The sequence below is a fragment of the Diadema antillarum genome, unplaced genomic scaffold (assembly GCF_040938485.1).
Source record: "Diadema antillarum isolate AM-2024a unplaced genomic scaffold, OU_Dant_1.0 seq00000049_RagTag, whole genome shotgun sequence".
In the NCBI taxonomy this organism is placed as follows: domain Eukaryota; kingdom Metazoa; phylum Echinodermata; class Echinoidea; order Diadematoida; family Diadematidae; genus Diadema; species Diadema antillarum.
The window spans coordinates 450,169-466,395 of record NW_027271158.1 but is presented as its reverse complement, the minus strand read 5'-3'; the positions used below and the strand labels follow the sequence as shown (position 1 = coordinate 466,395).

At 38.1% G+C, this 16,227-nt stretch overlaps 2 protein-coding genes across 2 annotated transcripts in view; both read right to left on the bottom strand.

Moving 5' to 3' along the window:
- The window catches only part of LOC139725559 (ubiquitin-protein ligase E3A-like), a 31,202-nt gene extending 25,066 nt beyond the window's left edge, over positions 1-6,136 (bottom strand). Inside the window, exons 1-2 of the mRNA XM_071636650.1 lie at positions 6,131-6,136; positions 5,135-5,256 (exon numbers count right to left, since the gene is read on the bottom strand). Of these exons, the coding sequence (XP_071492751.1) occupies positions 5,135-5,256; positions 6,131-6,136 (128 nt within the window). The remainder of the gene's footprint in view (positions 1-5,134; positions 5,257-6,130) is intronic.
- A 2,819-nt stretch (positions 6,137-8,955) lies between these two features.
- Positions 8,956-16,227, bottom strand: part of LOC139725529 (probable E3 ubiquitin-protein ligase HERC4) — a 54,793-nt gene continuing 47,521 nt past the window's right edge. Inside the window, exon 9 of the mRNA XM_071636613.1 lies at positions 8,956-9,094. Within this exon, the coding sequence (XP_071492714.1) occupies positions 8,978-9,094 (117 nt within the window). The 3' untranslated portion in view covers positions 8,956-8,977. The remainder of the gene's footprint in view (positions 9,095-16,227) is intronic.

Sequence of the window (16,227 nt, the reverse complement as noted above, 5' to 3'; positions counted from 1 at the left end):
AGTTATGGGAAAATGGAACTTTGCGTAATCTGTAATTTCTGTGCATTTAAATTTCTTTCTAATGAGGTTCTGGAGACAATTTGTACTGTTACAGGTTCTGAAAGTTTCGCTCACGGACGTTCTGTCCGAGAAAGGAAATTTCTGACAATTACAAATATATCACTGCACATAAGATTAATGTTAGTTGAAAATATTACCAAATCACCGAGCCGCTCATACCCAAAAGTGAATAGCGTTCAGCACTCAATTTACCTGTAATAACAAACGGAAAACGTTTTTTTCACGGATGTTCGTTGGTTGAATAAGTCAATGGATTACATAGTAGGAGAAAGAGGATCAGTGCCACTTTTTAGTGACAGGTGCTCTAAGTGTTTATCTTTTGAGTATGGTAGCTGCCGTCTCAAACAGAACACATCCAGTTTTGGTCTCCATAACGGACGTTCGCTGTAATTGTCATGATATTAAATGCCTTAATTCATTCTTATTTTTCTCTTCATGACGATTTTTCTCTCATTCCCTCAATAGCCTGAACATGCTGCGACCAAACAGAAAACAAAAACAAAACAAAACAAACCAAAACAAATCCGAAAAGTGCTACGCAATCACATTCAGGATAATGACGGAAGAAGTCTGTAATGAGCATGTGTTGAATAAGAAACGGAAAGGTTTCAAAAGGACGTGGAAGCAGTTGAATGAAAATGACTGAGAAACAGAGAAGGGATCGAGCTCCAACACACAGAGAAAAGAATTGCCAGTGCACTCCCGTTATACCAAATTCCTCTGGAGAAGTTTTTGTTTGTTTGTTTATGTTTTTTATTCATCGAAATGCCGTCACAAGCGAACAAAAATCATGCAGTATACAATTATTGTCTGATGAAAACACACAAATCCATCGCTTATCATCACATGGTGTTGTTTTATACTCATCAATGAAAAGCAATATTCATTTGTAATTTTTTCCAAGATCTTTTTTTTTTCATTTTACATTTAAGAGACAGAAAGATCGTCAGTTTGTTTGTGCTTTTGTTCTTACTTTGAAAACACATGTTAAAAAAGTAATGATTAAGAATAGGTTTAAGGTTGCACTTTGATACGATCGCTCTTCCAAAGATTCGTTACTCCGATGTCCAAAGGTTTGTTATTCCAAAATGTAAAAAAAAAAATGTAGTTAATTCAGGAGGTTTGTTATTAGAAATGTTCTTCGAAAAATATATATTAAGGATCATTATTCTTAGGTCCGTTCTTCTAAAAGTAGAATAGGCCTGATATTCGTTTAGGTGAAAACAGTTATTATGAGGTTTTGAAATTGGAGGATTTTAGTTGTTAACTTGTTTCTCCGCATTTGGATAAGCGAACATAAGTTTTCATGTTCCAATTAATAAGCCTTTCGGTTAACCTTCGGAGATTCCTATCATTTACCGAATAAAAAAGCTTCATAATTATACGAACTCTATCAATTTTCGTATTGACAAACTTTATGAATAACGTGCCTCCGAAATGACGCGCTACAAAAGGTTTGTTATAACAAACCATATTGTATAATATCGAAGTCACAAACATCCATCCAAGATATATGGACTTATTGTGTCTTGTTATGACGAAACTTCGCAGTGTCGAACCTATTATCATTTCTGACTAATATAATAACACAAATTTTTCTCGGTAGCAGTGTGTAACACAAGGAGCAAACACAGAGGGATTTGTTCCTAACGTATTCGTTTGCCCTCCCCAGCAGAATATAAACTTCGTATTTCTATAACGGAGCACATTTCTGTTGTTTTTCTATATTAATTCTTTGTCATAATTTTAGCTGTGACCATGTTTGTTATATAAAAAGCAAATTTTGCATTGTAGACTTTATTGAAGTTTAGGACCTGAATATTTACTTCATGATAGCGAAATTTTGATAAATATATTCGTTCTCAAGGATGGACTATACGTCAATGAGATTACACGTACGTTTGTACGTTCATTTGCGAGAGATGGAAAAATTGTTTTCTTTGATTCCTCAGTATGAGAAGATAAACAAGCTTATATAATTGAGAATTGGTAATATCTATTCAGGATTTTGCAGAGGAGTTTGTTCTCGACATGAAATTGCTGTTTGTTGTGAGTAGAATACGTTTCCAACTCAAGAGAGCTGCGTTGTTCAATATCTTGTTTGTTCCGAACGTCCGTGAGCTACATGCGAACCTCCGTGATGAAAATTATGCTATGTTTGTTGGGTTATAGAGACTGCCCAGATGAGATACATCTTAAAAAGGTATATTATTATTTGGGAGTGAGGATTAAAGTATAGGATAGTGAAATAAGAGGTAAAAATATTGTGTTTCTGTAAAATGCGCGTAAAGTGGAGAAGGTTTTTAGCGGAAGAGCAATATTTTCACAGAAATGACGAATTTAGTTAAATCACCAGTTGTCTACCATTACGTACAGGTTACGAGTACAAGCTTAATATTCTGCAATCACGTACACATGTCCCTTAAGATATTTCGTTAGGATTTTGAACTGAATCAGATCTTTGGAAACTATTTAAATGGTATTCAAATGTATGTGCAGTACTATTCCTCACGGACGTTCGCTGCTGTGGACATGGTAAACTTCAGCGGTGAATAAAAACTTGTTCCTCTGGGAAAATTCTAGTATAATTGGGTTCATATTAAAGCTTGGGTTATACTCTTTCAGATAAGATGAATGATTTGGAGAATTTCCTACTTTTTAAATTTTGCCTTGTTTTGGCTCAATTGTACATCGTTCAAAATTCTGACCCATATACACACACTTGTATACACTTGTACCATATTTTGTGGCACATAAGACAAAGTAAAAAAACTTCTTGAAGAAGCAAAACATATAGAAATCTTGGTCAATGCATGAAGTGACAGGATTTTTGGGGTTACAAAAAAAAATACATTTAAGATCTGCACAAGCGTGCTTAAAAGGCATTGATCATCATTGTATATGCAGAACAGTGATAAAGTCAGTACCATTCTCTGAAATTGAGAATGTGTATATTTTGAAATTAAGGAAGGAAGAATTTTCTATAACAGTATTACCTTATATAGGGCCTTAATTGCAAACGTGACACCTTTAGTCTCAGATGAAACTGCAAACTCATAGGCCTACATTCATTGTTCTATTAATATGCTGATGAATCTAGCTAAAAAATGCCTCCATGTCTGAAATGCCACCACCTCTGAAACTGGGTATAAAGATGGCAGACTTAATAACAGTAAATTATACGCATCTCACCTCAAGTGCCAATGTGTTAGGATGTTTTAATCCAAATAATGTTATACAATGTCATTGTATACCTGATATTGACATTAGCCTATTAGCCTACATCAGGTATACAATGCCATTTTATACGTGATGTAACCTAGGTCCTATACATAGAGCTGTACAGCTCTTTGGTCCTATACCTGATATAGCCTATTAACCCTTTCTCTGTCAATGAGTCAAATATGCACACATTTCACATATTTCACTTAGTTTATTTATTTCAATCTCATTTCTTTCAACAGAATATATAAAAACCTATAGACATGAAATGAATATGACACACAGAAGGTTAAACTACTATACATCCATGGGGAAGAAGTATGATTATACATCTGAAGAACCTTGGAAGGTGATCCTATAATTAGGCCTACCCCTAGTAGCATCTGACGGGGAGAAAAAAATCATCGCACTTGCACGCACTTACAACATGCGACAGAGTAGGGATACCTTACGTGAGCAGCACGTGTAATTACAGCCTCCGCAAGAGAACGTAGCAATCTCACGCAGATTGTAAGTTGTAAGCACGTACAACTCACTTACCACGTGCACAACGTACGATGCACGTAACCCCTCATTGCCAGGCGTGGCGTGCGGGCCACATACTTACATCCTGCGCAACCGTGCGAGTGTCGTGCGTTGACGTACTTCCTCCCTGCGCTAGTCACTTCCTCCCCACGTTTTTAGAAAAAACGTGAACGCCGTGGCCTCCGCCAAGAACGTACGGACGAAAAGCACGCACGGCGAGTTGTGACCAGGGCTTACGCGAAATGTTTGGGAAGGCGGGGTGGAAGTAACGGACCGAAAAAAAACCTTCCGAGCCCTCCCCCCCCCCCCAAAAAAAAAAAAAACAAAACAAAACAAAACAAAACAAAACAAAACAAAACAAAAAACACGACATTCTGCCCTGCACTTGCACCTTTAAAATGTTAGAAGCGCAATTTCAGTGATAAATAAAGTGATGCAAATTCTCTGTAAATACCCCACTACCCCGAACAACATTCACTGTAGCACTGCGGTTGTTTTGTGTAAATTTAATGGTGCAGATGAGCCCATTGTCTAATGCTAAGTCGGGAGAGCTGAATGCTTGTTTTTCGACTATCCGTAGAATCGATAGAAATGAAGCATGTTTTCATGCAAATTTTTCTCAAGCATGCGATATTCACATTTAATGCTTAAGGTCTCATGATAATGAAAGAAGAAAATATGAATATTTGGTTTATGAACATTGTTTTTCGAAAACGTAACGTTAACAGTCTGAAAACTCACTTAAAGTCACCATTTGCGCGTGCAAATGAAAATTTAGAAGCACCATTGTTCGTTGTTCTAACTTAGTCATGCATGAATGATGAACATTAAGTTGTACATCAAATGAAGGCAGAAAAGTTTATCTTTCCATTGATGCTTATCTCATAAAGAAAATGTATGATTTCGATAGTAAAAAGTTGCATGGAAACCCGGTTCCGTTTTTTCTGGGACACGCTGTACTATATGTTATTGAATCAAGACAGTGTATTTGAGAGAAAATTGAACGCCAGTCGTGCTGGCGCGAAATTGAATGACAATTGAATGACAATTTCGCGTCGTTAATATTAAATGAGTTGCTCTCTAAGTTGAATGAGATAGAATTGAAAAGGATTGCTATGAAACGAATGCTTAAAGAATGTAAACGAACCAGGAGAGTATAGTGTTGACGAAAATCATATGACCTCGAGCGCCTATTCTTGAATTCGAATGCAAATCTCATAAGAATAGGGCGGTAAACCTGCATAATTATCAATTTCCCTGACCCAAGAGCAAATGTAGCACAGTCAACATACAAAATTAATGCATTAGTGCGAAAATCGGTACTGACATGTCCACCACGATCTTCTTGTAGAAGAGATCCGGGAAAGGAAGAGTGATGATGACTTTGTTGTAGATCATCAGACCAAAGAGTTTCCCAATGGCCTTCAGCATGTCCAGGTCATGGAAATCCTGTATCAATGGATAAGAAATAACGTAGCGTGGTTTCATTTGACCATATACAGGTGGTCTTGCGATTACGTTTTGTTTTTTGTTTTTTGTTTCCTGCTGAGTAACACATTCAGTCACAGCTCGTTATTCCGAAGATTCGTTATTCCGAAGGTTCATTATTCCGAATTTCATTAGCGGATTATCGAATCTTCGGAATAACGAACCTTCGGAATAACGCCACAAATGTTCGGATGAACGAACCCTTTTTCATTTTCGGATTAACGAACATCTAGGTATAGGGAATTTGTGTGTTTCGGAATAGCGAACCTTCGGAATAACGAATAGCACCCAAACATTCATTTAGCTCCAGACATGGCACCAAAAGGATTGTTTTACTCTTCTTTTGTAATCGACCTTGTTGTAGCCGGGACCTTGCTAAATCGAACTCGCTTTAAGCGTGGCGATTTGTCATCATTGAACACGCACGGAAAATCGAGACTGGTAAATTCACCTCTTTTAAGCCTCGGTAACTGCATGTTGCGTATGTGGGCGAAAAACATAAGGATCATAAATGGGTGAGATTTACCTTAGAATGAATGAGAAAACAATACTACAGTATCATTACACCTTTTTGAACCCCACACATAAAACTTCTCGAAACTATTATATTTGCTGTCGAGTTCAAGCAAGTTGTGATATCCATACCCCCTGTAGAATGAATATCTTAGACTGGATATTTTTTGTAAAATCTATGGTATGGTATGGAATGGTATGGAATGGTTTATTGATCAAACTTCGCAGCCAAACGGCTGAATTGTGTCTGATTTATATCGATAAAAATACAGTGAGACAAAATAACTTACATACATTTGTATACAACACACGAACAAAATACAGCCATTACGACAACAACAAAACAAATCATCGATACATCAGTAGTGGAAGTACATTCAGTGTATAAATTACATGTATATTGGAACAAAAACAGAGTTGAGTGAAAAAAACAAACAAACCCGTTTTACATACATGTATGTTATATCCTCCATTAGTGACGTATCACAACCCTTTAAGCTAATAAAAAGGGTATAGAAGGATAAGGGAGGAGGCGTGGAATCTCACCATTTCATGTCTTTTAACAGTAGTGAGTTAGTGTAGACCTATTAAAATCCATGATTGATCTAGTATTGTATGCATCCGCTACCAAAATTTTATCAAAAGTGCATAGCTAAGCTTAAATGTGATAAAAAGTAAAAATCTACACCTTACTGAAACGAGTGCAAATATCGTGTAATCATCCAATAGTCACATCACGTTCCTCAGTTGAGTTTGTGCGCATCCTAGCTGCGCAGGTTGGCAGTGACGTAACAAAGCGCACGCACGAGTGATGAGCTGAGCTCGCTGAGCTGAGCAGCTGCTAGTAGATCGACGTTTTTACATTCCCCGTTGATGCAATTTTTCGAGATTTTTACATTTCCCGGCGATACGTTTTTACATTCTATGACACCTATCCAGCGTTCTGGGCACTTACTTGTACAGTATCTTACTGCCTGGTGAATATTCATGATGAAGCGGGACGGGTATCCAAATAGTGCTTACCGCTAGAGTGTGGTACGTTCGGATACCCGACAGCTCCCGACCGCGACCGCGCTGGGCGGCCTCGCTCGGCTCGCGTGACGACTGTACGCGTTACAATCTGTACATACTACGCAAAGTTCAGCGGTCCGAGCCGCATAGGCCCTATACATGGTCATGGTAGCACAACACTGATCGACGGAATCGGGAAGCTTGGAAGTGGAACTCCGCTGTTTCCATTTTCAATCCATAGATCTGTTTTGTGACATGCAGTTCATTATCTGTTCATCAACATGGTCAAGTGGAGTACTAAGGTACCTGGGCCTGAAGGGGATAGGCCCTACTCGGGGCTACTAGTCTACTAGTCTAGGTGTTAAAAACAACAACAACAACAACAACAACAACAAAACAAACATATGACACACATTTCATCTTTAGGTCCAACAACTAATTCAATCTGAGTATCTCTGTTAAAATCTAAATTAGATCTAAACTTGTCTTTACTAGTACAAAATACAAAGTCACGAAAGTATTATCAAGCAAGTATTTATCACTTTCACCATTCAGATATTAATTTTTGATTACCAAATCTGGTGTAACAAAAGGAGAATTAAAGAATTTTTTTCGGGGGGGGGGTACTCAAGGTACAACTCCATAGTTTACAACACGCACTTTACCAACCACTGCAACAACCAACACATGCAATCTACAATCAAGTCATTATATTAAGATTTGTTTTTTCTTTTGGAGGACCGTCAGACTAATGCCAAAACTCCCATTTCCTTATATTTATTCCTCTTCTTCCATTATCACTTTCTGCACATGGTTACAAGAAGTGGGTAAAACAAACAAACAAACAAGCATGTCAATGTGGAGTTTTCCACGCTTGCGTCCACATAATATTATTATGCTAATATGGCTGCATAAGGGAAATAATAACAAAAACGCACATGGACCTTCCTTTCTGAATATTTTTCCTCCATATCACTGCAATTGTGATACGTATTTGGCTAGTTTGTTTTAAAAAAATGGGGTTTTAAGTGACCGCATGAGATTCATGCATCCTAGCAGGGTATATCCCTGCATTGGTTCTTGACCAGATTTGGGGGGTCTTACGATGATTTCTGTCGCAGGGAGGCTCTGCTAGCATTAAAACGAGCACATGAACCCCCCTCCCCCCCCCATTTTTTTTTTCAAATGTTCTGCATTAAGTAACCCTTCTTCTACAATTTGATAAATTTTCGAATAAATGACATGGGTTTTGAATGTACAGCATGACATTAATGAACCCCACCTAATCAGGGCACCCACGATAAGTTTATAACCAGATTTTGGGGTCCTAGGATGACTTCTATCGTATGGGGATGCTGCCATCACAAAAACTAGCACATGAATCCCCACTTTTTATCGTTTTTCTGGAATAAGTAAGCCTTTGTCTACAATTTGGTCAAGTTTCGTGAAAATGACATTGGTTTTAAATGTACAGCATAAGTTTGATGAACCCAACTTGTCAGGGCATCCCTGCATGGGTTCCTGACCAGATTTTGGAGACTTACGATGATATATGTCGCATGGGGGCGCTGCTAGCACAAAAACGAGCACATGAACCCCCACTTTTTATTATTTTTCTGGAAATAGTAAGCCTTTTTCTACAATTTTGTCAAGTTTTGTGAAAATGACATGGGTTTTGAATATACAGCATAAGTTTTATGAACCTTGCCCTTTAGCTCACCCCGAACAGAAAACGTCGATGAGAAGGATTTTAGAGATTTCGGTGTTTCCTGCCGCGTGAGGGCGCTGCTTGGTCAAGAATGAGAGTGTAAACCCTAACTTTAAAACCTTTTCCTCGTTTTGGGTACCTTTTTCTGCAATTCTTGCAAATTTGGAGAAAATAACGTGGATTTTGAAAGAATTATGTAGCTTTAGGTTTGTCATTGCAGATTTTGTTGCCAATCATGGTCTTGATCCTGTAACGCTATCATTTTGGTACAGGACGGCAGATTAGTCATATTCTTCAAAGTCCCGTAGAAGAAAAACAAGCACGTGAACCTATGGTTTTATTTACATATTTGGGCTTCGGATGGGTCAAAGTTACGACATGGAAAGTTTGAAGAAAATGACATGGACTTTACTTTAGCTGAGGAACGTCCTTAAATAAAGTCGAGTGATATTATCTACACACCTTGTTGAACCAGCATGTTGTAGACATGGCACAATCCTTTATTCTCTTGAAGACAGGATACTTTCCTGGCTCGAGAAGCTCGTCAAAGATCAGCTGAAAGAACTCCTGGTAGGAAGTAATAAGTTAAAATGTTTTGGTCAATGACGTAGCAACTTCAAACCTTTTCCCTATAGGTCATTGCTTGCTTAATTTCAGTTAAGATTACGATAATAGAACACAAAGGATGCAGCAGTTCTTATTTACATTATGATAGCAAGAAAACGCAAAGATGATTCATGTGTAAGACAAGAAAAGATTGAAGAGGTGATTACATTCCCTGTTCTACTTTGTGCATACGTCTGTCACAGGGGTATGTGTGTAGATTATATTCATATATATGTATGCATAATTATATCTATATATTAGTTAGAGTAAACGTACATAATGATTCTTAACAAAGAATTAAGCTTCTAGAACAAATTTTTCTGCCTTGAGCATATTAGAAGGTCTCGTGTTTCTTCTAGGGTCTCCTTAATCCAGAACTACGTTAATATTGGTATGTCTTGTTAGAAAAGCTGAGCCCGCGAAATGAGAGCAGTGGCCACGTGATTAGTTTCATCAATTCATTCATTCATTAGAGCCTCCAACTTGAACAATACATTCCCCTACAAGAGATCGACACCAAAGAGTCATATAGCCCGCGAGTCACACATCCCCCGAGTTGGACACTACACAAATAACGCCCATGAGTTCGACAATATAACACGGGGCTTGTAATGTTGTCGGTCTCGTGGGCCTTGTTTGCTTAGTGTGGAAATCATGGACTGTATAACTCGTGGGTTGTATGATTCGAGGGAGTCGAACTCGTAACATGCACCCTACAAGGGTGTGGTTATTGATGACGGAACATTCTTATCGTTGCAGCATTCTCTATTTTATACAAATAGTCCATGGGCCAAGACCAGGTTTTTACGATATTGGTACCATTTAAAAGGACAAATTCTGCTTATGCATTTTGAAATGGTATGTATCTGTAGATGATATTTTGCTATGATAGCAATTCCAGAGAAGTAGCTTAGTCTCAGTATCAGCCGTTAACCCTCATAACTCCAAATACCTTTTTTAAGCTCGGTAAACCATGGAGGGCACAATCCGCTCCCTCTATCATTTCAATATTTTTCTATCAATTTCTCTGAAATGTGGCACAAATGTAACTCAAGACATACTCTACAAAATGGCACCATCAAAACTTTTCTTGGAAACCATAAAGAGGGAGCAATTTGTCAAAATACAAAGAAAACAAAGAGAATTCCATTAAATAATATTAAATTAACTAATTTTAAGACATATGTCGGGCAGTCAAGGCGAAATTGCAAATAGTTTTTGCTGTTGATTTCTATTTAGACATATAAAGACGCATTTGAACTTCATTTTAACCTTTTCGGAGCATTTACAGGTCCAAATCTTAAGGTTGAAGGATGGCGTGTGGTGTTTGAAGCATCGCTAAACTGAAACATCGCTAAACATCGCTAAAATATGTGATTTTTGAAGTTTCACAGAATTGTGTCTTTATGTTACTCCGCTGCAATATCTATGAAGGAAACATTCTGAAGCTTTTGGGGAATCATGTCGAGTTTTTTGAGGACCTTTTCGTCAGATTTCTGTGAGCGAAAGTGAACTGAGTCCTGGGAGTAAGGATCTGCGTAGTCCCATGTGTATACAACAACGGCCGTAGCCGATTCAACATGATGTGCGCAGATTCATCTGCGAGCAAAAACCAGAGTTACCTGTTATGTACCCATCACTCTTCATTCTAAGAAGTGAACAGGTGAGCTCATATTGTTATATACATCTTATCTCTCGGACAATGTGCAAGATGAATAATGACGCAGCTTAAAACGAACACTTGTCACGGAACTCCCGGAGAAAGTAACTTTCGATACAAACTACCAAAATACGTGACGAAGTAAGCCTTACGAAAGCAACGAATTATCTGAAAACTACAACTGAACTTCTCGGCAAGGAAACCGACACAGATAGTGTCGAATATCTAACAAATCTACTGAGGGACATTTTGCCTTATCTACACATTGATATATGCAAGCACTTCGCCTGTCTGACTGATCGAGAATCAAACGACTCTAGCGAACATGATGCTAGCCGCCATATTGTCACAATCTCAGATGACGGCATAAGCCAGTGCCCTCTTTGTAGAAGATCCCCCGCCTCCGACAACAATGGAATCGGATTATGTGAACAATGTCTCTCCCTGCCGGACATGATTAGGTCCATTCAAACCCGACTTGATCGTCTGGAATCCGTTCGACGTCCAGAATTGTACAATGGGACAAATACCCCCGATAGCTCTAAACACGATGATGTCAACAGCGAGGGTCACAATGAGGAGCAATTGGAGTGTGACGATGACCATAGTTACACGTCACCACCATCATCACCTGTCACGGAGCTCACACACCATTCCAACGATGTTCCAACGAACGACGTAAACGGGTCACTCTGTTCACAGCTGGATGAATACAGGAGGAAACACAAACAAGTGTTCACGGCTTCTTGTTCTGCTTCGGAATCGAATCATATCGATGATCCCCGCTTGAGTGTTCAGGCACCTCAGACAAATACGGAAAACAAGCCAGTGAATTCTATTACGTCAAACAACACCCTGGCCACTCAGACCGATGACGAAATCAAAATGTTTGTCAATCCATCAAACAATACTACCCAGGCATGCCAAACAGAAGTGAATGATTTTGCCTACAATGACGCATCTAGCCAACCAGACAGCGACTTCAAGGCAGATATCTTGCTAGTTGGAGACTCAATGGTCAAATACATTGATCCGAAAAAGCTATCACGAAGGAAAGTGGTATTGTGTAAATCTTTTCCCGGTGCTAGAATTGATGATGCCTTTGACATAGCCAAAGATCTAGCTGGAAAACACAAAGCATCGGAAATCATTTTCCATCTTGGCACCAATAACTTGGCCGATGACGAACCTAACGAAATCGTCGCCAAATTGGCATCACTCTGCGACTACATGCAAAAGTCTTTTGCAGAGCTCAAGTCAATCACAATCTCGACGATAATTCATCGTAGACAGGCCCCGCAGACAATTTCCTGGAAGACCCATCGCGTAAACGCTGACCTAAAACTTCTGGCCAATCAGCGAGCATGGAACATCATTGACAACGACTGCATAGATACCAATACCCAAATCGCCGTAGATGGCGTACATCTAAACGCACACGGGATAAAAGTCTTTGCGCAAAACCTTGTCCAGCACATCAGGTCAACAATCAGTGACGATGCATCGCCTTTTCGCAGACGGCAAGACTGGCATCGCAGGAAGAAGACTCCGAAGGGCAGGGTTTTTCCGCGAGATTGGATGGACTGCCTGCAGACCGCGAAAACACTGCTAGCTCAGCAGAATCAGTGAATTATGTCGCGAATGAAGAAAACGTAGAAGAGATAAAACGTAATGAAAGAGAATCTGTGGAGAACAAGAACAGCTATCACGAACTCATTGATGGTATAATTCCCAACGTTTGTTATTCTGGGTTTAAAATATGTCATGTTAACATAAACTCTCTTCCGAATAAAATAGATGAGTTGAGTTTGTTGTTAGATAATGATCCTTTTGATATTGTAGCTATTAGTGAAACTCATTGTGATGCAACAATTTCAGATACGGATTTATCGATAGACAATTTTACTGTAATACGTAAAGATCGGTCAAGATATGGGGGAGGAGTCGCACTGTATGTAAGAAAAAGCTTAAATTTCTGTGAAATAGATAATTGTGGAAATGATTTGGAGGTCATCTGGATTAAAGTTAAACTAAGACGAATAAATCCAGTGTTTGTATGTGTAATCTACCGACCTCCTAACTCATCCAACGATTTTTTGTAACATTATCAAACATGCTTCACTGTATAAGCGAAAACGAAGGAGAAATCATAATAGTTGGTGATCTAAACTGTGATCTTCTTCCCGATAATCACAACTCACAGTCTCGCAGTCTTTTGTCAGTTATGAATATTAATCTCCTACACCAGCTTATTGATGTACCAACTCGCGTAACGCCCAACTCTAAGTCATTGATCGATCACGTGTACTCATCCAACCCCGAAGGACATCAGGTGACTGGGGTCTTTGAGACACACATAAGTGACCATTATTTGACTTTTACTGTTTTTGGTACAACGAAGGTGGAGACCAAACAGTTTGATAATGTAATTGAGTATAGATGTTATAGACATTTTTCACACGAGAATTTTATCAATATGTTACGAAACTTACCTTTTTTAGATATTGTAGATGATACCGATCCGAATAACGCTATAAAAAGGTGGTATAAATTGTATATGACAGCTGTCAATGAACACGCTCCCCTGAAGAGGAAGCGCCGTAGGTCAAAGTTATGTCCGTGGGTGACTGGTGACTTAATAGACACCATGAATAAGCGTGACTGGTACTACAAGATGTCTAAAAAAGCAAGCAGCCCACAAAACTCTCATTTCTGGCTCATGTATAAATCCCTGAGGAATGAAATTTCCACTAAAATCAAGGAAGCCAAAAATGATTACATAAATACTTTATTAAGTGAAAATGGTGGTACTCCGAACGCCATGTGGAAAACATTAAAGCTTTTTTCATCATCGTAGAATGATAATCAAATTAAGCTTGAGTTAAATGGTGAAGAAGTGTCTGATGCAGAAGAAATAGCTCAGCAATTCAATGATTACTTTGTAAATTCTGTTGATATGTTGTTTAATCCAACAAACTTTGATATCTGTGAAAATAGCGGTGGTATTAATGAGTTTTATGACGAAAGGGCTGTTGGTTATGTTCCCCCTGACATCTCATTTGATCTTCCTGATGTGACAGATGAATTTATTGTTAATGAAATCAACCGTATTCCAGTTAAAAAAGCCGCTGGTCCTGACGATGTTTCTACATACTTATTGAAATATGCTTGCAATGCCCCGAATGTAATTCAAAGCTTAACGCATATTCTTAATTTATCATTGGACCAGGGTGAATTTTTGGAAGATTGGAAAATCGCACGAGTCCAACCCATACACAAAGCCGGAAGTAAATCAAATGTTGAAAATTATCGACCTGTTTCATTATTATCAATATTGTCTAAGATACTAGAAAAAAATTGTTAATGTATCATTTCAAGATTATTTGATCGGAAACGAGGTATTATCAGATAGACAGTTCGGTTTCCGACCTAATCATTCGTGCGAAACCGCCTCTCTTTGTATGGTTGATCAGTGGTCTCGGAATGTAGATCACGGATACGTAAATGGTGTTGCATTTATTGACATGAGAAAAGCTTTTGATGCAGTAAACCACGAAATATTGTTACTGAAATTGAAATTGAAGTCTGTAGGTTGCACAAATAGAAGTGTACGATGGTTTACTTCATATTTGAAAGGTAGAAGTCAATTTGTGTCTGTAAAAGGGAAAAAATCATCTATTAGAGCAATACAACACGGAGTTCCACAGGGTTCAGTGTTAGCGCCAATACTTTTTTTCCATATTCATTAATGATTTACCCATGAGTATCCACAACGGAGAAATGTTTCTTTTCGCAGACGACGCGACTTTATCTGTGCGAGGTCAGAAGCGTGGATGAAATTCAGTCAAAACTGAACCATGCTCTTGAGGAGGTTTACATAATGGACCCAAAAAAACAAACTGCTTGTGAATATTAATAAAACTAAAGTAATGGTAATTGGGTCTAGGCAAAAAGTTCAAACTTTAAATGTCAGCAGATTATATGTACAGATAAGATCAACCCCAGTTGAATGTGTTTCTCAGTATAAATGTCTTGGAATTATGATAGACGATAATTTGCAGTTCAACAAGCATGTTGATAGAGTCGCCCTGCAAGTAAAGCAGAAATTAGGTATTCTTCGAAGGCTCAAGGGAGCGTTCAACACTCACTATCTCAGTCTATTATACTGGGGTTATATCCTCCCACATGCCTTGTATTGTTGCAATGTATGGACCAACAGGTCACAACAAAACTACGAAACCATCAACAGGTTACACAAGCGAGCCGCTTACATTATAGCTGGCTGTTCATGGGAAACCCCATCCGCGCAAGTGCTCAATCAACTTAATTGGCCAACGTTACAAACATTGTATTCAAAAGCAATGGCATGCATGACATTTAAATGTGTGCACCATCTTGCACCCTTTTTACTCGCAAATAAGTTTGTTATGCATGATGCAGTAGCCCAACGCGTTACACGCAACTCGGGGCAGTGCAAACTTGAGATCCCGAGATGTAATACCGAATTTTACAGGAGATCATACAGCGGTATCTCACTGGAATAATTTGCCATTAGAGACGCGATGTTCCCCCAACTTAGGTTTGTTCAAAAGCAGATTATGATATGTGTGAATCTAGAGACACGATGTTCCCCCAACTTAGAATTGTTCAAAAGGAGCCTATGATATATTATGTGTGTTTTATTATCGAGATTTTTTTTTTCAATGACTAACACGGTCTTTCACAGTTTTATCGGTTGTTTGAATTGTGCAATAAATGCTTTTGCTGTAGTTTTTCCCAATTCATTTTTGTTCATTTAGAAACTTTGTAGTATTTACATGTCTTTGATATTGTTCTATAAGCGTTATATGTTGATTTTGATTGTATTGAATGTAAATGATATTTTTTTTCTTTTTCTATGTTTGTTAGTAAATGTAATTCTGGAATGTTTTATGTGTTGTGTTTTTAAAGGGCCCCGATGAAAACCAGCCAGTACTGACTTGGGCTACCCTTTTTAAATATGTGAAATAAATAAATAAATAAATAAATAAATAAATAAATAAGAAAAATGGTGTTTACCACAGAAAAAAATCAAGACAAAACACAAGAGGGCGCTGTAGTTTTTTTCAAACATAATTGAATACTTCCTTTAAAAGTATAAAATTGTATTATTTTATGTTGAGAATACATAAGATAATAAGTAACAAGAAGCTAACAAAGGGTCAGAATGTGAAACGGAACTTGCTTATGTTTATTTGTTGCCATGGTAACCAAAATACGTTAACACTAATTAAACATATCTTATACAACGTATGATATGCGTAATAAGTTTCGGGAAACGACATAAAATTTGGAGGTGATCAGACAATGTATCAAACTTATAGTGAGCAAAATTTAAAATTTTCAGTATCAGCCGAGCACCTCTTTCGATATCATTTTGACATAGACACCTCAA